This window comes from Corvus hawaiiensis, chromosome Z, assembly GCF_020740725.1.
Source record: "Corvus hawaiiensis isolate bCorHaw1 chromosome Z, bCorHaw1.pri.cur, whole genome shotgun sequence".
Taxonomy (NCBI): domain Eukaryota; kingdom Metazoa; phylum Chordata; class Aves; order Passeriformes; family Corvidae; genus Corvus; species Corvus hawaiiensis.
Genome location: NC_063255.1, coordinates 64,926,928 through 64,948,017, shown reverse-complemented (window position 1 = coordinate 64,948,017; position 21,090 = coordinate 64,926,928). Strand labels below are relative to the sequence as shown.

At 37.5% G+C, this 21,090-nt stretch overlaps 1 protein-coding gene across 6 annotated transcripts in view; it reads left to right on the top strand.

The window, feature by feature from the left end:
• KDM4C (lysine demethylase 4C) overlaps window positions 1-21,090 on the top strand; it is a 320,050-nt gene that overhangs the window by 164,891 nt on the left and 134,069 nt on the right. For all 6 annotated transcript variants that reach the window (XM_048290787.1, XM_048290783.1, XM_048290786.1 and 3 more), the window contains exons 16-17: window positions 4,769-4,824; window positions 7,973-8,081. In XM_048290787.1, the coding sequence (XP_048146744.1) occupies window positions 4,769-4,824; window positions 7,973-8,081 (165 nt within the window). The remainder of the gene's footprint in view (window positions 1-4,768; window positions 4,825-7,972; window positions 8,082-21,090) is intronic.

The following is a 21,090-nucleotide window of genomic DNA, read 5'->3' as shown; positions in this document are numbered from 1 at the left end:
TATATTCTTCTTATTTTTGTGTGTAGGCTGACAGCAGGCACACAGGGATGCACAGGCACTCTCTTTCTCTGTGAGAACACAGCATCACAGTATCATAGAAGTGTTTGTGTTGGAAGGGACCTTTAAAGGTCATCTAGTCCAAATTCCCTGCCATGAGCAGGGACATTCTCAAACAGATCAGTTTGCTCAGAGCCCTGTATGACCTTACCTTGAATGTTTTGAGGGATGGGGCATCAGGGCAATCTGATCCAGTGTTTCACCAGTCTTATTGTCAAAAAATTTTTCCTTATGTCTCATGTATATTTAAAACCATTTCTCCTTCTAAAATGTTTTTCCCCATTTTTTTATAAGCCTGCTTTAAGTATTGAAAGGCCACAGTAAGGTCTCCCCAAAGCCTTCTCTACTTTTCTCCAGGCTGAACAACTCTCTCAGCCTGTCTTTGTAGGAGAGGTGCTTTTGGAGCTCTGGACTAGTTCAACAGGCCTATGTCCTTCATGGATAATAACCTGGGTAATAACTAGTGTCCATGTGATTTTACTGCCATCCATGGCACATAGACATTTTAGGAATATTAGTCTTTGTAAATGTCAGGTCCTATAAGTTTTCATTAGTTGTAGTATGTTGAAACAGAAGTTAAACTAATAGCCATGTTGCCTGCATATTGGACATGCATATATTGCAATGCAGACATGATCAGCAAAATAGTTTTAATGGGCTTTAAACCTGTGTTCCTACCCACACAGGTTTGTTATGAACACTGGTAAAATTTTCTAGTTCTTAAGGATCTAATTTGTTATAGCTTGGGTCCAGTAGACAGCGAACAAGTACCCACCATCTCTGTTCACCGAAGATATGTTTACATTTTTTTTCAGAGGAGACAATATTTGATTCCTGTAGGTCCTGCGTAAGGGTTATCTTTTTATAGCATGTAATGAGGATATTTAGAGCCACCTTCTCTTTTGTCGCAGCTGCTTTAATTTACCCTCATTTTATAATTTTTTTTTCTATTTTTTAACCTAGTGTCAAAGCTCTGTAGTTAGTATGTAAAGATTATGACTTCTGTCTCTTCCTGTGCTATTTTAGCTTAATTTATTTGTAAAATTTCCTTAGGGCCTTGGATTCTCAGTCTGGTTGCATTAGTAAATTACACAGCAGATGATCTAATGAAAATTTTCCTTAAAAGTGAAACACACCCATTAGAAGCAGGAAAAAGTCATAATTTTTCAAATAGCAAATTTCAAAGTAAGGTGCCCTAAGAATGTCAAAGCTCATAAAATAGGAGCAAACTCATTCTTTATTTTCCAAAGCAGAGAGTCAGTCAGCTGAAGTATTTTTGTGGCGGTTGTAAAGAAAGTGGGTCAGATTAAAAAGAATTTATGAAGGATCCCCTGAACTTTTACATTTGAAAGTGGAGAATGAAGCTTTTTCCCTGCAAAGATTTCTGATGAGTCAGACTCATGCTCTTTTCCCCAGTCTGCTGTTGTTATTCCGTGTCTAAATTGTAAAGGTTCATGCTTTGCAGATCTGCTGTCTTGGTTTAAGACAACCCTTAAAGAGGTAGACGCTTAAAATGAGTTACCTCCTCTTAGTTTCAACCAATCTCTTTCCACCCATAAGGAAGAATGTGAGTCGATACAAGTGAAAAAGTAACAGTTTACTAACAAGCAAAACAGCAACAAGCAAAAAAACCACCCAGTAAATAATCACTAGATAGAAAATTGCTCATGAACCCCTGGGAAACAAAGGGAGACCCAAAGTGGTGGAAATAGCATTTCCAAGATGGTGCCCACCACGAGTGCTCACGTGGCTTGAAAGACAGAGGGAAAATGGCATCAGCTCTCTACCCCATGACAGTCGACTACGCTGTCCAGGAGACAAAGGGAAAGGTGGTGGTGATGCCTTGAGGTTGGCTACCTAAAACAGAGACTAGACAAGAATAAGAGAATAAAGGTAGGTATTTATTTGAAGGGCCTTCAAAGGTACGGCCTGGGCAGTCAAAAGGCTATACCCAAGATGTATGCTGGGTCACGGGTTCTTCACACTTTTATAAGTTTGGTTCATTTGCATATCAGGGTTAATTCTCCAATTATAACCTCGGTTCATGATGTGATTACCCAAGTTTTTCCCCCATTTTAGAGGCTTTTAATTTACACATTTTGAGGCCTGGTGTCCTTGAGGTGGAAACCTAGAGAGGTTTGTTATGTCTAACCAGCATGAGAGAACAGCAGCTAACAGGCCACAAGAAACTTCAGAGTTACGCACTAGGCAGTACAGGATTTGAAAAATATAAAAGTTAAAACCTAAGGCATCGGTGGACAGAAAGAACTTTCCTGGGAAAGCAGAACCTCATGGAGCCACTCTAGTGGCAGATGAGTGCTGGCATGTGTGGGGTCAGCGCTGCCACCTGCTGCTTCCTCCTTCTGACCACTGGGCTCTGCTGGTGTTGGTGCTGATGTCCACCACACTGCACAAGTGTTGGAAGCAGGGAAGACCCAGTCTGTCAGATGCAGGGTGACCTGGCCCGTGGGACAGGTTTACAGAGATCACTCTGATACAGTTTTTATTGTAAAATGCCGTTTTTCCGAGTGGCTACTGTTGTAAGCCTGGGAAAAAAAAATCCAACAAACCTAAACCAACCCTGAGAAGCAACCTCCTCAGAAGAGGAGCCTCTGCCTTCAGCAAAGGCTGCCAGCAGAGAGAGCTCCCTGCCTCCTTGCTCCGACTTTAAATGAGACCTTGGCAATGCCCTCTCTGCCATTTCCATTTTCTGGCTGCAGGGTTTTAAAGAGACAGTAACAAATTTTGGGCACCGAGACATCTGGAATACAGTAACATTTTGTGTTACCGTGACAACTGCAAATGATTTTGAGATCAGATTCACAGGAAGTCCTGCATGGCTCCTTTTTTAGGAGATTGTGGTATTTGCCTCTTCCAGAGTGGCTGTTCCATTCTAGGTACAATTTTCTATGCTGCTTGGGTCATTTATTTTGTTACTCTCATGTAGTCATGGAGATATATGCCCATCCATTTTTACTGTTTTTATCTTGCATCCCCAGTTGTCATATATAAAATCAACATATTGGACCCAGTCTCTTAGTATCTCACTATGACAGTGACCAAGCTGTGTTTATAAAGATAGATAACACTGGTAACAATAGGTAACATTGAGGGTGATAAAATCAGCCAAAGAAAGAGCTGAAGAAACATGTTTTCCCTCTGCTGGTTTGTAAGCAAGATTCTAAGGTGAATCAGATTGAGGATGATGCGGTACTGTAAGGTAACTCTGTGGTTGTGCTAACGTAGTTTTCAAAATCCCAGGTAATATTAAGGATCTGCGTACAGTTTCGTGATGTGTTTTTTACATGTAAGTGCTTGCCTTTCAGAACTGGATGCCAATTAGGATAAAATTTTCTGTGAATGTACTGGTACTTTACTGGAAGCTGTATAGTTCTGAGCCTTTAAATCAGGTTCCCTGATTTAATAGTCAGTGTTTACTTTTAGAAAGGGAAATGTGATCTGGAAAGTATTAGGTCCCATCCTAAGGTTGTTGTGGATAGAATAACGAACCTCAATTCTCTTCTTTAAAATTCTACAATAGTATTAAGTATTTAAAAGGGTGCTCCATAAGAGGATGTTCTGTTCCCCATGGTTTTGGTTGGTAAGGCAAAATTTTTGTGCTTAAATAGCAAAGAAAATTCAAGTGTCACAAGAAAGCATTTTTTTGATGGTTAGGAAAGGTGTTTTTCATAGGAAATGTAATACTGCATTCAGCTGAATTTCTGCAGATGTTTGTAGTCTTCATCATTGAAGTTTTTAAGATAAGATCGGACTGGAGTATAACATAAAGTTCTTGGGGTTTCTCTTCATTTCTGTTTTTGTTTGGTTTGTTTGTTTGTCCTGCAAGGGCAACTTAAATATAGGGGTTCAAAAGACGTGGTCTTGTATAGGTGTACAGTCACAGAATATCTTGTCTCTATTTTGTGCATTTGGTTCTTTTAGAGGAAAAAACAGGCAGGAGGAAAAATAGCTAATGTTGGAAACAATTTCTCATCAGCTCCTCTCAAGGGACAAGAGGAAAAAAAAGAAAAAAGGGAAAGAATAGATTCAGAAATGGAGGACACTGAAGGAGTGAAGGGTTGGAAAGAATAAAAGACTGTATCTGTTCAAAAGCTCAGTTTTAAGTAGAGGTAGGAGAAGTCGTGTTTTTTGGCATATTATCTGGGAACCACTGAACACCTTGCTGAGTGCCCTGAAAGAGAGGAGTAGTACTGAAGATCAAAGCAGTGAAGGTATACTGCAGGAAAAAGAAAAACAATAATTTGAGCTGGATCAATAGCTTATGGGTCAGTTTCTCAGTAACTTCTATTAAACTAATTATATGCCATAGTATTTCGTTTTATCTTTGTAAAATGTATGGCAGTTTCCAGCCTTTCTATGGCAGTACTGATTAAAAGTGTTGGGAATTTTTTTTGGTTGGTTTTTTTGGTGTTGATTTTGTTTGGGATTTTTTTATTACATTTCAAAGTGATTCTGTCACTTTGTAAGTAATACTCAAATATCCTTTTTCTTTAGGTGGTATGAGTTGTTTCTCTTTTTGTTACTGTATCCTTTTCTTCCCCTGCAAGGAAATGCTATGCTTTCAAGTGGCAGCTTGTAACCCAGTAATTAATTGCATTAGCAGTTTGCTTATCCTCAAGATCAGATGAATAAAACTGATTTGTAAACCATCATTAAAGCTCACTTTTTTCTACTTTATTTTTATTTTTAGGAATGTTGTCTCTGCAATTTGAGAGGTGGTGCATTAAAGCAAACTACTGACAAAAAGTAAGTAATATATTCTTCAGGACTGTATGTGCTTATTTTAGACTTTATTCTGAGTCCATTCCTATGTGCAAAGCATTTGTGAACCTAATTACTTGACAGTGTCCCTTTAAGCTGAATCGTTGCAGAATTAAAATTACTTCTATTGAAATGTAGCACTGGCATTTTATTAAATAGTTAGATACTAAAACATACATTTGTTTTAGTATTTGCACACACTTGCTTGTTTCAAATTTTAATCTGCTGGCCTTTGTGCAAAGAAAGTAAATGAGAGCTCATTTATCATTGTTTGCATGGTCAGGTCTTATCAAACAGCAAAGTGTGTTCTTCTTTGCTCCTGAAAATTACAATACAATACCTTTGAACTTCTAAACCCAGTATTTTCAACAAATTAATTTTAACCATATTGAAATTATTTTCAATTCTGAAGTTTGGGGGCTTTTTTCAAATGCACTTCTATCACATACTGTCAAAAATACTGTTGTTGCTGACATCATGCTATTAACAGCATCAGGATTTTTCTCTGTATCTGGGTGACAGAACACTATAGCAAGTAACCCTAAGAGCTAAAGTGGAAAATGTTGGAGCTTGATATTTTTTCAAGCCCAATAGTAGAACAGTCTTTATGCATTTTGAATTATTTCATAATTAATTAACTTATCTTAGTAGCTTAGCAATATCGTGTAGATCTCTTTCTTTCATGCTTTGGAATGCAGTGGTAAGACATGATCTAGATGCAACATTCTTTTTCACTAACCAGGAAAGAATTTATTTATCAGTGATTTGCAGCTGATTTCATGACCCTTGTAAATCATCCAGTAAGGAGAAAGTTTTTTGTTTAACTCAGGCCATATCTTACCTTCAGAAAACATTATTGTGGTAGACATTTTAATGGAGATTTTTGCCAGTACATGAAAATTCTCATCTGATTTTTAGTTCTGTTTTAAATACCCTTAGATTTGCTAGTTGCTTTACTTGCTAAATAAAAAGAGAATGACAAAAATATTATCTCAGTAGAATTTATCATGCCCTTTTGATATTTGCTGTCGGTAGCTTACATGTTGCATCTTTAAAACTATGTATATCTTTTTTTGTACATCAATTTAAATTTTTTTCAAACGTCTCATAAGATATATTAGTAGAAAAATCTACAGAGGTTTGTATAAAGTCACTTTGCTTGTATAATTGTATGTAAAGTTTTTGGGTTTACATTCTATTACTCTGTGGGTTACAGATTTATGAAATGGGATTTCTGTAAAAGCAGTTTGGCTCTGTTTTTCATGTTTTCATAACATGAACCTTATAGTTGTTACACATTGTGGCATTTTAATCTATGTTTCAGCATTAGCTACCATTTGGAAATTTTGAGTTTTCAGAAAAGTATGTTACATGTGTATCTTTTTTCTCCAACATCTGTAAAATCTAACATGTGCATTCCCTTTGCTCCTTCTTTACTATGAGCACACTGATTAGAGATACAGGAAGAGCATGAAATGCGTTTAAAAGCTAATGGATCAAACTGGTATGTGTTCATGCAGTAAGCAGTTTGCCATATAGGAAAGCTGAGATTCCTTCTTTTCAGCAGAGCACAGCAATTGTTTTGAGTCTGTTAGGTTGAGAGATGTCAGCGTATAAATGTTTAGTTGAAGATTGACTGAAGAGGCATTTTATTTATAGCATTTCTGTCTCATAAAGCTTAGATGGTAAGACAATGTGGTTTAGCAGGTGAGCACGTCACAATGAAAAGAAAAAGGCTGTTAGAAAAAGTTTTTTTAAAGTCTCAAAACAGGACTCTTTTCTGTAAGTTAAAACATGAACAAACTGTCACCATAATAAAAGGATGGATCTGCAAGCATTATCAGTTTTTATTTGGGCTGCACTGTATAACTTGCTAATTGATATGTCATCTTTATGTACAGCTCTTACTTCACACTTCGACCAATACAACTTTAAAGTCACATGACAGCAATTTGTTTGGTCCCTGTGTGTGGTATTATACTTCTGCAGATGTTTTTGTTAAAGATGACTTACTGAAATATTGCTGCTCTAGTGCAGGAAAGAGAGATTGTTTCTGTTTGCTGCATCACCCTCCATCTCCTTCAGCTTCAGCCCACATTCCTGTTAATCTGCTAAGACACACGTAATGTGTGTCTTTTTGAAATGTACAGAAAGTGGATGGAGGCAAGCATTCAGAGCTTACAGAAGTAGAGCAAATGGGGTAATGAAAACAGATGTACAGGGAAATGACAGGGAACAAGGCAAATATGAGTCAAAGAATGGAAATGTTTTCCTTTTAAGATTTACTACTTGTCTACCCCAGAAAGATTTTAGAAGTAGCCTCAGAAGGCTGCTCTTTGTTAATAAAAGTGTCATTAGCTTCTCTTTTACTTCAGGAAGTACACAATTTTAGCATTAATTTCAGACTTTTAAAAGTTTCTTTTAGCTTTTCTTTTTTTGAGATTCATTTATCAAAACAGGATTTGGAGTGCTTTCTGGTGGATATAGGAAGCATGTAGTATCATCTGACAAACGTCTTGAAGTTGCACTGAAGTCTTAAATGTAACACTGGTCCTAGGCACTTGCAGGTGCTTTTTCTGCTAAAGGAGATCCAGTTCATGTTGGGCATTGCACTGGTGGCTTGATCACTTTGCTGCTTGTATGCCATTTTATCTGTAGACAGAAGGTCTTGGTAGCATTTGCATTTCATTTTGCATTTTGATAGATACATGATTGATCATAATTATGTATGTTGCATTAAGACTAGTTTCTCAGGTCTGAGTAATGTTAATAACGAGTAATAGATGCTGTAGATGATAAATTACACAAGAACCAAATAGTGTGATGTTTACATATGTACCTGAATAGCACACCTACAAAAACTTCTTACTTAAAAAGTAAAACATACTTAAAATTGTTGCAGTAAAACCTCAGTCTGAAATTTTATTTACAGAAAGTGGTAGTGTTACAAGGTTTGTTAAAATGTTTTAAAGAAGCTTAAGAAAGCCTAATAAGCAAGTAAGTACAGATGGGTACCTTGAAGAAAACCAATCCAAATCAAAAGCAAAAGCCAAACACACAGCAAGCAACAACTTAAGCACTTGTGTTTCTATGGGTTTTTTTGGTGGTATTTTTGACTTGCCACTTTTCACAGGTGGGCACATATAATGTGTGCAATTGCCATCCCAGAAGTCAGATTTGGTAATGTCACAGAGCGTACTCCGATAGACACTAGCAGAATACCTTTGCAAAGATTAAAATTGGTGAGTAGTATATTAATATATGCTCCATATATGCATTGCTATTAAGGTGTTCCAATATTTGAAATGTATTAAAAATCTGAATTGTGATGGTTATTGCCAGGTAAAGAGCAGTTAAGTTATGTTTAAGGTAAGAATTAAATTACCAGGGTTTTACAAAGATGGACGTTTTGAAACATAATGGCAGTTATAGTAGTAACAGTGTTTGGTATTCTGTTAAATGTAATTCAAACATGTTCTTCCCCAAAAGAAGAATAACAAACTTGACCAGTGAAAACTGTGAAAGTTTCATTTTTGGAGCTGTATTGGTGATGAAACCCAAATAGATTGGGAATACTACTCAGTACATGTTTGTGAGGTCTTTTTATTATTGATTTTTAGCTCAACTATTTATGAAGGTAAAAGGATGTATGATATGTTTGTTACGTGGTACTTCTGCCATTAGGGTACTGAAAAATATGCATAAAACAAATCACACATTAAACAGGGTCATTCAAGAACACTGATGTACTCAAGAAGAGGATATGCACAAGTGCAAAATGCGTTTTTTTGCCATGTCATATGATAATTACTTAATCTGTCAGTGTGTGCATGACTGTGATGTTGTCAAATACAAAGAAAGTCATGAGTGGCCCATTCAAAGTTTCAGAGAAAGTTAAGTTTTTTGGATCACTCCACACTGTTTGCAATGTGGTTCTTGGTCTACCTGAACTTGTACTCACTCATTTCACACTATTAATATTTTCATTCTATTTATATTTAATTTCATTTTATTCCATTCATTATTTTTGCCTTTTGTAGCTGTATGTCTAAATGTGGAAACGCAGCTTGGAGTGGTTTAAAATTGATAGCCTGTCCTTCAAGTGGTAATCTGTTTTGAATTACTGTTCAGAATTTTAGAAACAATTGGTTTTCATGTGTCCTTTTTAAAATAATTTTGAAAGACATATCTAAAGAGTGTATATGTAACATAAAAATGTAAGGTGACTTGGAAATTGTTAATTCAAGGATTGAAAACACAGAAATCATGGAAACATTGTTGGAAATTACCTCTAAGATCATCAAGTCCAACCTTTGACTGAATAACACCAAGCCCACTGGGCATACCTTATCTCAATGTGCCATATTTTCTCATTTTCTGAACACTTCCAAGGGATGGTGACACCATCCAACTTCCCTGGGGAGGCTGTTCCAATGCTTAACCACCCTTTCAGTGAAGAAGTTTCTCCTGCTATCAAACCCAACCTCCTCTGGGACAGTTTGAGACCATTATGTCTTGTCCTACTGCTTTTTGCTTGGCAGAAGAGGCTACCATGCCTTCATTTCAGGCAGTTGTAGAGAGTGATAAGGTTCCCTCTCAGCCTTCTTTTCTGCAGCCTAAACAGCCCCAGCTCCCTCAACCACTCCTCACAGGATTTGTGCTCCAGACCCCTCACCAGCTTCACTGCCCTTCTCTGGACATGCTTCAGCACCTCAGTGTCCTTCTTGGAGCACAGGTTTCAAGGTGTGGCCTCACCAGTGCTGAGGACAGGGGAACAATCCTTGGCCTGATCCTTCTGGTCACACTCTTGCTGATACAGGCCAGGATGCCATTGACCTTCTTGGCCACCTGGGCAGGGCATGGACAGGACTCAGTACTCAGCCTTGTTGAACCCCACTGGCGTTGGCCCATTGACCCAGCCTGTCCAGATCCCTCTGCAGAGCCTTCCTGCCCTCCAGGAGATCAACACTCCCACCCATCTTGGTGTAATCTGCAAACTGACTGAGGATGCACTTGGTCCCCTTGGCCAGATCATTGATAAAGATATTAAAGAAAAGTGGCCCTGATTCTTGAGGACCACCACTGATGACCAGCCACCAACTGGATTTAGATTAGTTAGTTAAATAATTAATTAATTCATTCATCAGATGTTGAAATGTATTCTCTGGACTGTCCATGACTTAAAACACTCTAACAGGAGCCTTTTGGAGAAGGCTTGAATTAATTTTAAATTATCAATTATGAAGGTGTGGAGCCAGCGTTTCTGAAATTACATGATTTACAATCCTAGGTTATTTCTGCTGACAATGAAGCAATTATATTAATCAGTTATGAATAGTTGAGGGATTTTTAGATTTTAGATTTTGTTCTGTTTTTTCCTTCAGTGGTATTGCTTTTAGTCCTTAGTGCTTTTTCAGTTCTTGATCCCTTCTTCAATTTAACATGACATTGAACCACTACAGATTGTATAATACTGTATGTAAGCCTATGGTGTCCTGCAAATATGTGAATGTTTAGAAATAGAATATTTGCCTTCCTTAACCCTGTTTTTTAAAGAAGAAGAGTTTGTATATTTGTGTGGAATCTGTGTTGTGAAGAAGGAACTCAGTTGAATACAATAAAAATGAGAGGCAGGGTACTTTATAACACTCATAAATGTAGTAGTGCTGCAGGTAGAAGACAGCCTTTCTGTGAGGGAAGAAGGCACCACAGTCCTGCCCTACTAAGCCACCTTTCCTTTACAGAATTTAGCATGTGTTTTGTTGATTTTTTTAAAATGAGGAAAATACAATGGAAAAAACTGTAAAGGAATAGATTATGTTCTGTCATGCAGCCATACCAAAATTAGATACTACACTGTAGGAACAAATGTTTCTAGTTTTTTTAAACATTTTCCATCCCTGTCCTCCCTCTTCCTCCCCCTGAAATAGTAAGAAACCCAAATAAGCAGAATATCTACTGTTTTCAGGGACCTGTAGAGGAGGAGCTGACATTTTCATCAATGTAGCATCTACGAAGAAACACGAAAGGAAATAAAAAGCCAATGTTTTATTTTTTTACAAATTAAGAAACATCTGTGCAAACATGAACATGTTGGTAGGCTGTTTTTTTATTGCTTTGCTAGTTGGTGTAGTGCTTGCTGTTACATAGTTTCAATTCACTAGAAATTTTGGGTTGAAATCAGTGTGTTTCTTGTCTTTCTGTTGTTAAATATTCAAGATATACTCATTCCTTCCAGAGTAAAACTCAGTATTTGTATCATACTAATAGTAGTTCATAGCTTAAAATTATTTTATTCAACTGTTTCATGTTTGCAAATCATGGGGTTGTTATATCTTGCCAACATGTTTTCATATTTCTCTAGCATTTTCAGTAGGTTATGTGTCATGTACCATCATTGTTAGAACTTACATGACATTGAAATTTTCATTAAAAATTAAAACTTTGGAAAATTCTTCCTTAATGCAAGTGGATAAAATAAATAGAAGATTTGGCTGCTGTGGTTTCTATAGGGGAAACAAAGAATGTGGTACACTCTGGTGAAATCACTTCTATTTTAGGGGTGTAAACCCATGATATTGTTGGACTTTAGCTGACTTCTCATGTGAATACAAAAGGCCTCCTAGGCAACCTCAGTGTGGAGACCATGCCACAGAGATGCTGTAGCCTGTAGTTTCTCTATGTTATATCTGTGAATATACCTTTTCTCTTCTTTTTTTTTTTTTTTCCTCAAATATATGTGAATGCAGAAATGAGATTGTCCTGGTCTCCTTTTGTCAGAGGGTCAGGCTTCTTTCTTCTTTTTATGATGGTCACATCCATCAGACACCTTGAGTTCAAATAGCCACATGAAATGATAATTTGTAATTACCGAGCTAGGAAAGAAAGAAATTGAATATGGACATTTAAGTACAGGTTCTAAAATGAAATGGCTGAAGGGATGTACCTTACCATATCACACATTATAAACCAATATTTTGCATAAACTACAGTATGCTAGCTGTTTTGTGGACACATAGTTCAGCTGCTTTCTGTTCCAGTGGTCTCCACATTTAACAGCAGACATGAGCTACTGTGAATATAGGAAATACACAAATGCTCACTTAAGTGCTTTTAATCACAGTGAAAATGTTAGGAGCAGATAAAAGAGAGGCAATGTTGCTGAGAAGTGATGGGATGCAGGGGCACCCCATGAAATTTGTCTAAATGTAAATGCAGAGTTTTAGCTGATGACCAGTTGGAAAAAGTATGTCATTTGTAGAAGAATTCATGCTGTGAATGAGTGTGGTGTCAGCTTCCATCCCAGTGCTGTTAAACAGTATCTAACAGTTTACCCAAAGCAGACAAAGCTTAGATTTCTAGCTGAGTTTAGCTTTATTTATTTTATTTTTGCCTTGTTCCATTTGTCTTTAAGTGTCCAAGAGAAGCTTGGTGTGTGCTTATGCTTTTAAAATTCCATTTTCCTTGACTATTTATGTGTACGGGGCTTTGGGTCAGAGAAAACAAACTGGATTTCTTTGTGTGTCAAAGTCAATGATAAAACTCAATTTTGCTTTGGGAAGGGAAAAGCTTTTCCCCAAGTACCTAGATAGTCTCTGTTTTCAAAAGTGTTAATTACTCAGCTCTAATTATAAATATGAATTATAGCTGCATGAAAAAGTCTCTGGAGATGAAAAATTCAGACTGACCTCTCAAATATCAAATCAGCCTTTGAAAGAAAGTTCTCTCTTGTCTGTTTTTCTGTTTTAATAAAACATAGGACTTAAAACTAGAATTAAATAAAAGCCTTTGCTAGTATATGGCCAAGGAATTCAAGCCAACAGGAATATTGAGCCTAGTGTCATTCACCCTTGCCAGGCACATGACTTTTAATGAATGTAAACCTTGTAAATAAGAGTGTTTAAATGTTTCATCTGTTACAACAGAAATATTTAAATAGAATCATTAGCATCTGTTCCTAGACCTATGTATTTTGAGATGCCAACTCTAAAATCGTGTTTATAATAGAGTATATATCAACTTGATAGTGAAATACATTATCTCCTTTTGGTATTTTTTATGTTTTCAAATGCTTGGGTATTGGATTGACTTTGTTGTTATAGGCAGTCACTGCAATGCTGTACTGAAACATGCACATACAATGCCTTTGTTTCTCTATCTTTAGAGTTTCCTATTATTTTTATATTTGAAATACTATTTCTCCAACAAAATAGAGGTAGAAAATGAGTTTTGGAATAGCTGAAGTTGCCCTCAAGCTTTTGATGACCTCAGATTTGTATTTGACAAGTGAACCGAGTATAACCACAAGTGTACTCTGAGTGAAGAACATTATTTTGAAAAGAAATCTACAGTGTGATGATGACTGATCTACAAGCCTTTCAGTATCTGGCTGAAGCCATAAAGACTTTTTAGAAGGCTGTACACTTTAAAATTTGCACCTGAAGGCAAATAATAGTGGCTTGAAAGCCAAAGATTATAGTATTGAAAGGTACATCAATTCTAAAAATACAGAGGTTTCTCAGTGGTATGGCACTGAAGAATGGAATAAAAGCAAAAATTTGTATGAGCTTTTAAAAGAATGGGCACATATTCTCCTGCCTGTCATTCTGTTTTAATGATTAAAAAGGATTAAAGACATTTGAGGACACTGCTCATCTTCTCTGTTCTAATTTGTAATGTAATTAATTTGTTAAACTACAGTGAGGTAGTAGAACTATTGCAGCTGTGTTTGTGAAAAAGTAAAGAAGCACTTGCAGTGATGTATACCACTGTTGCTATCTGTTTCTGGTAATACAAAGAAGTATTGATTACTTTCAGTGTTTCCAAAAATATTGCTGGAAGGACCAATGAGTAGAATCATTATGCCATACATGCAATCACACATTAACTAGATCATTGCGCACATTCACAGGCAGTGGGACCAAAATAGACAGAAATCTTGAGCCAGATTTTAAGATATTTGCAAATTGTTTTTAAACTGTTAATGAAATAGCTTTTAGTAGTATGCTTGATTTTAAAAATGTTAAACTAAAAGTAATGCAATAGTTGCTAACTGCAATATAAAATTTATTAAAAACATAGTGACTCATTGCCATAATGTACAAAATAGAATTTACTGTATATGATTTAGTCACAGTGTTCATAAGATTTTTAGTAAGTATATTAAAAGAATATAGTTTGCTGGCTGCATAGTACTTACTGTCAGAATAATTTGCTACAATGTGCAGATCCTATTGCAAACTGTCAAATTTGTATCTTGCAGTGGTACAGTACTATCAGGTCTTATGAAAGATATGGCAAATGTTAGAAATGCATAACTATAAATAGTGTCTGAAGACATGAGCAGAAAGAGACATAAACATGTCTGCAGATGTAAGTGTAGTAACTGTCAAGGATTAAATGTGTCCAGTGTATGCAGAATTTAGAAATCTGGGAGAAAGAAAACTGGCACCAGATTTGTATCTGTAAGAAAAGAATTTGCAGACACCATAATCCAGGTAAATTTATCTCTGATCATTACATGCACAAGTTATGTGCATGTTTTTTGTTTGTATAGTGATTGAATACATATCATATTTTTAAATGTAAATTTAAAACTGAAAAGTTCTTCCATTATTTTGTATCACATCTCTGTTGGGCTAGGAACAATCTCAAATATCAATTACAGGCTGATGTATGAATAGGTTGAGAGCAGCCCTGCGGAGAATGACTTGGGAGTACAGGGAATGAAAAACTGTACACAGGCCATCAATGTGCACTTACAACCCAAAAAGCCAGCAAGCCAAGTGCATCCTAGGCTGCATGAAAAGCAGCATGGCCAGCAGGTCAAGAGAGGGGATTTTGCCCCTCTATTCCACTTTTGTGAGAGTACTCCCAGCTGGAGTTACCATCCAGCTCTGGGGTTCCCAGCACAAGAAAAAATAACCTGTTAAACTGGGTCCAAGACAAAAATGATCAAAGGGCTGGAGCACCTCTGCTGTGAAGACAGGCTGAGAAGGCTGAAGCTTTTCAGCCTGGAGAAGAGAAAGCTCTGATGAAAACTTACTGAGGCCTTTTAGTACTTAAAAGGAACTTCTAAGAAAGACAGGGAAAGATTTTTTTTTTACTAGGACCTGCAGTGATGGAACAACCAGCAAGTGTTTTATGCTGAAGGAAGGTAGAGTTAGATGGGATACAGGGAAGACCTTTTTTCTTACAATGGAATTGGTATAATGCTGGAGCAGGCTGCCCACAGAACTTGTGGATGCTTCATCATTGGAAGTGTTCAAGGTCAGGTTGTATGGGGTTTTGAGCAACCTGGTCTAGTGGCAGTGGGGCTGAAACTTGGTCTTTAAAGATCCCTTCCAACTCAAACTGTTCAGGGATTCTGGAGGGCATGAAACAGCAGGGACTGCCAAGGAATAAAACTGTAATGAGGTGACACTGATGTGTCTCGGAAACTGTTGGGGTTTTTTTAAATGTGTATAATGTTTATATAGTCAGTAGCACAGCAAAATTTATTCAAAACTGCTTTAGCCTTACATAAAATAAAAAGGTAAATTTCTGGAAGATTTTATAATACAACTTTATGGTGTCATAAATCCAGCTGGTAATAATTGCAGTGATGCTCCAGTTAAAATACCTTACCTGGACACAAAGGTGATGCAAGATTATGGAAAAAAAATTTCTGTTATAAATACACATTTTAAAAATGGTGCAATATTCCCTTTCCTGCAGTCAGTGGGCACTTTATCTGACTGCCATGACTTTTCAGATGTGATGAAGAATGTCTTAGCAACTACAGCAGCCAATTTCATCAGGACACTGGGATGCATCTCATTGGGTCACATGGACTTGTGTATGTTCAGGTTCCCCAGGTGGTCTTGAACCTGATCTGCTCTTACACTTGGAATGACTGCAATTCCCCAGTTCCTGTCTTGAGGTTCAGGGACTTCAGAGATATGGGAAGAGTGATTACTGATGAACACCAAGGCAAACAAAATTATCGAGTACTTCACACTTTCTTTAATCTTCCGTATCTGACCAACATGCCTGTAGAAGCCATTGTTACTATTCTTTGTATCCCTTGCCAAATTCAGCTCCAGTTATACCTTAGCTTTCCCAATCCTGTCTCTACACCAGATAGCACTTCTCTTTTCTTCCCAGGATACCTGTCCCTGATAACATGTCCTGTGCTTTTCCTTCTTGTGTTTCACTTTGGCCAGGGTATTTGCTGAGCCATGCTGGTCTCCTGCCTTCGTTGCCTGAATGCTCACTGGTGGAACTTGAGAGCTCTTGGGCTCTAAGAAAAATGTCCTTAAAGATCTGACAGTTCTATTCTGCTCCTTTTTCCCTGAGTGCAGTTTTCCAGAGGGTCCCATGCAGTAATTCCTTAAATAACTAAAGCTCAGGCTCCTAAAATTCAGGGTACTGACTTTAACCTTTCTTTGGCCCATAATGCTTGAGATCATGAATTCCACTGGGGCATGATTGCTTCAGCCCAGGATGCCACTGGTCCTGACCTCACCTTTTAGTTAATCTGTGTCAGTAAGCAACAGATGCAGTAACACTTCTCTGTCACCTGGGTTAAGAAATTATCCTTGATGCTCTCCAAGAGTCTCCTGGCCTGCTTACATCTTGCCGAGCTGCTTTTCCAGCAGATGTCAGGGTGACTGTCCTGACAAGTCCCTGCAGCTGGATCAGAACCTGCCAGAGTGATGCTTCCTGCAGGTGAAGTAAGAAGGTTTTGTCAGCAGGCTCCCCTCAGTTGGGTGGCTGGTAATAAACACAAACCGTGAGGTTTCCTTTGTTGGTTTGGCCTCTGATTTTCGATCACAAGCTCTTGACCTGTTCATTGCTGTTTTTCAAAGACAGGTTTGTGCAATCAGTCCATAGAGGGCAAATTGCCTGCCCCTCCTTCCTTGCCTGTCCCTTCTGAACAGTCTGTAGCTATCAATTGGAGTGTTCCAGTCACATGATTTGTCCCACCAAGTTTCAGTGTTTGTGGTTAGATCATAGCTTTCCATCTGCACAGTCACTTCTAGCTCCTTCTGATTGTTACTTATGTTACATGCCATTTCATAGATTTGATGTGTTTTGAGGACAGAATGATGAGTAATTGATTAATTAATTGCTTGTACCTAATTGGAAATAGTACAAAACCCAGTTCAGTGTGAATTTTTAGCTTTCAGTGGTTAAATTTGGATTTTTAGTACTTCAAACTAATTTTTTCCTGTTGTTTTCCTCACTTTAAGTTCTCTGCCACAAGGCATTTGTGTGGTGATCCTTGGAACATTACTGTGAGACCTGTTCCCTGAAAGGAAAAAGGTCCAGTTCAGGTTATATGTTTGAGAGCCTGTCTACATGAAGAGATACTGGTTTTCCTTGAGGAAGCTGACTGCTATTTGAAATAATATTTGTAAGGAGCTGCTGAAGAAAGTAGTAAGTTGATTTGCACAGCAAATTCCGGGGATTTAAAGTAACTCAAGTTAATGTTCATTTTAAAGAGAAAAAATGATGGCTGAGCTGCTACCTTTCTTTAGCTTTTTTCCCATAAGCTGAAGTAGCTCTCTGGGAGCTTTCTATATATGCAGTTTCCAAGAAAAAGGATAAGGTATCAGCTTTAGATGAAGTTTTATTAGTGGAAAAATAGCACATTCTTTTAGAGACTAGTGATTCGTCCTGCCTTTTTTTACACTATAGCTTTTTTAACATTCAATTTATTTCATGCTGCTGTTTTGTTTGGGATCCCACTGTTACCAGAAGAAAGTATGGTTTCTTAGATAGCCACCACAGCTGGCACTAGAGATGAGTGTGTTAAGTGCTTCAAATGACAGAGAACAGCATTTTGTTTCTGGAGCAGTGGCATATTTTCTCTGTACGTGTGAGATCATTTGCTAGGCACATCCAGCATGTTTAACCGTGTGGTCTTCAGGAATGGCTGTGTGTTGTTTTCATTACCAGCAAGCGTTGCATCTGTCTTGTCAGCTCTGAACTTAAGCAGCTTACTTATTCCTTGCACCTTATCGCAGCAGGGCACTTGGCAAGCTGAGAGACTACACTGTCCAAGTCTGACAAATGTAAGTCTTAAAGCAATGTCAGCATTGTAAGGATGGCACTGCAGCCTCCATCATCTTCCAATTTGTCCAGTAGCCTGGAGAATTTACAGAGTGACATTATGACAGAAAATTCTCTTGGTGTAGAGTCAGTGTTACTGTCTGCTTTTTTCAGCAGAGAAGGAGCTGTGTCCATAGGTTCTGTAATAAAATCATACATAGATTGTCATGGAGCTCATAAAATGAGTAATTAATATGTTAAGTTCGTTAGTTCAGAAAATTTAACTTGATGAAACTGGGCAGATACAAGGGCATAGGAACACAAGCAGAGAATGTAGAAAATATCCTGGATTTGAAAAATTAGATATTCCTCTGCTTTTTTGCACATCAGAGCAATAGTAGGACATTATGTTCTTGAGCAAGTTCACATCAACTTGACTGTAAATAAAGAAGCCATTCCAGACACAAACTTTGTTTTAAAGAATCTCTTATCCTGAGGAAGAGATAATATACAGGAGCTTTAGTCTTTAATATGGTGTCTCATGTTGGTCATCCCCTTAACAGGAAGGTAGCCATCTATGTTATCTTCCAGTGTTAAAGCAACATGTTCTCCATAGAAATGATGGCTGGAGAAAGGGAGTGGAACACACAGCAGAAAAATTCATATTACCTGATACTATCTGATATTCAGCTAACCGTCTGGTCTATAGCTTGTTGGTTTTCTTCTACAATATTAAAAATTAATTCCTTGATGATAGAGGAATTACAGTCTCGCAGTAGGGCAGCACTTAGATGATTTTGGAGAAATTCCAGATTTCTGACTAAGAAGGCTTGACTTATATTGCAGATCTCCTTTTGGTTGTGAGCCTTTTGTTTTTTGACCATCATGGAAGAGTATTTCTATCCTTGTGTGAGGTGGTTGATTTTTATAACTGATACCTGCTGGCTGGGTATTTTCACTGTTATAACACAGTTTGCAGTGTAGATGTAGCATATTCAGAACTGTTAATAATGCCTGTACACTTTCCAGTTTGTCATAGTTTCAACACACCCCATCTATCTGAAAAAATCTGTGGTCATTATGAAAGCTGCCTTTGAGATAACTGTCATGTGTCTTTTTCCCTTAGGAATTTTCTGTTTGCAATAATCCCATCTAGTTCTTTAACTAGTCATGGTAAAAATTATCTCATTATAGCACGTAGAAATTGGATAGCTTTTAAATAGAAATTGAGAATTTGCAGCTCTCTACTGGGTGTGGTTTGTTAAGTTAGTGGAAAACTTAGGAGATGAAGGTTTGCTGAATGTGTCTGCCATCCCTTACAGAGTCACAGAATCATTTAGGTTGGAAAAGACGCCTGAGATCATTGAGTCCAACCCTTCACCAAACACTATCTTGTCAACCAGACCATGGCACTGAGTGCTGCATCCAGTCTTTCCTTAAACACCTCCAGGTATTGTAACCTCACTGGGCTGTACGTTCCAATGTTTAACAACCATTACCATGAAAAAATTAATTCTGTTGTTCAACCTGAACCTCCCCTGGAGCAGCTTGAGGCTGTATTATCTTGTGCTGTTGCTAATTATGTGGGAGAAGAGGCTGACCCTCACTTGGCTACAGCCTTCTTTCAGGGAGTTGTGGAAAGTGATAAGATCCCCCCTGAGCCTCTTTTTCTCCAGGCTGAACAACCTCAGCTCCCTCAGCCGCTCCTCATTGGACTTACTCTCTGGATACTTCACCAGCTTTGTTCTGGACTTGCTCCAGCTCCTCAATGTCTTTCTTGAAGTTATATCTTTCTTAATACAGGAAACTGCAGTTTAGTTATTTGGGTGCTGTCTTTCAGTCTGTTTGGGTGATTTCCTTGTTTATACAGCAGAGTAGTTGTGACTAGCATACAAGCAGGAATCAGAGGAGTACTTGCTTACCAAATATTTGTATAATTCAGAGCTTTTTGCTGTCCTAGACAGCTTCTTGTAAATTACAAACATTTGTTCCAGTATTGCCAGATATATGTGATTCAGCCCTTTTTCATCATGATTTTCAAAATAAGTGGGACAAAATGAAAGCATAGAGATTACAAGAGCAAGTAGGCAACATAGACATAAGGAAGATATACTGGATGTTTATCCCTTGCTATCAGATTACTTTAAAAGAGGAAAATTAAGATCAAAGTCCTTGTCAACCTGAGTGTGATGAAATGGTTAGTGAGCAGTCAGTGGGATGGGATTATGGATGAGACTTGGTAGACTTCCAATGTGTCTGATCCATATGAAAGGAGGGTTGATGTTGCAAACTGATTTTCTTCTTGTTTTAGATCAGAAGGCAGGGATTGATCTATCACTCAATATAGAAACTTGAACTGTAGAACACTTTGTAAGCAAAGCAGCCAAAGGCTAAATATTTTTGACCTTAGTGATTATTGTTTGAGAGACAAGAGAAAACTTCGAAGTGCAAGTGAACACTATATCTAAGCAAAAGAAAGATGCATAACAGAAGTACACTGAGAGGCATGAGTACAGTCCATGTAGTTTATTTGGGGTGGCCAGAGCCATAATTTTTGAATGATTTAGTTTCTAAATTTTTCACTTTCTTCAATACAGCAAAATCTGAGAATAAAGTAGCTGTACCAGAAATGTTTTTATTCTTAAATTATCATCATAACATTTTCAAGTATTACTTAGTTTTGTTAATAGAACTAAATACATGTTAATGAATAACATCTATGTGCAGTACATTTGATTTTCCACTGTCACTATGAGAACAGTAGTAGAAGTGGTAAAATGGGGATGTCGTAGGGGATCTTCTTGGCTTGCTGTATTTGTCTAGCTGTTTGAAATTCAGACTTAGGGAGCACTGTGTACTGATGACACCATAAAAGCCTTCTTTGTTTTTTAATCTCTCAATAACATTTTTCTTTACCTGGTGCATGTGATCACCCACTTAACTTAATCTAGGTATATAAACCACACTTTTTGGGTCCTAAAGATTTTATTATGCATCATATAGTTGCCTATATGTTGATGACTGTCAACTGAAAAACCATTGAAGAAATCACCCACTTCTTTTGCTCTGCATTTTGTCATTTTGCTATTGCATAACGATAACCCTCTATGGTATATTACATAGCCATTGCTTTGAAGTTTTCATGGGCTGGTGGTGAATTTTGTGTAAATATGGTAACCGTTATGTTCCAGGTGGCTCAAAGGTATTGGAAAGTCC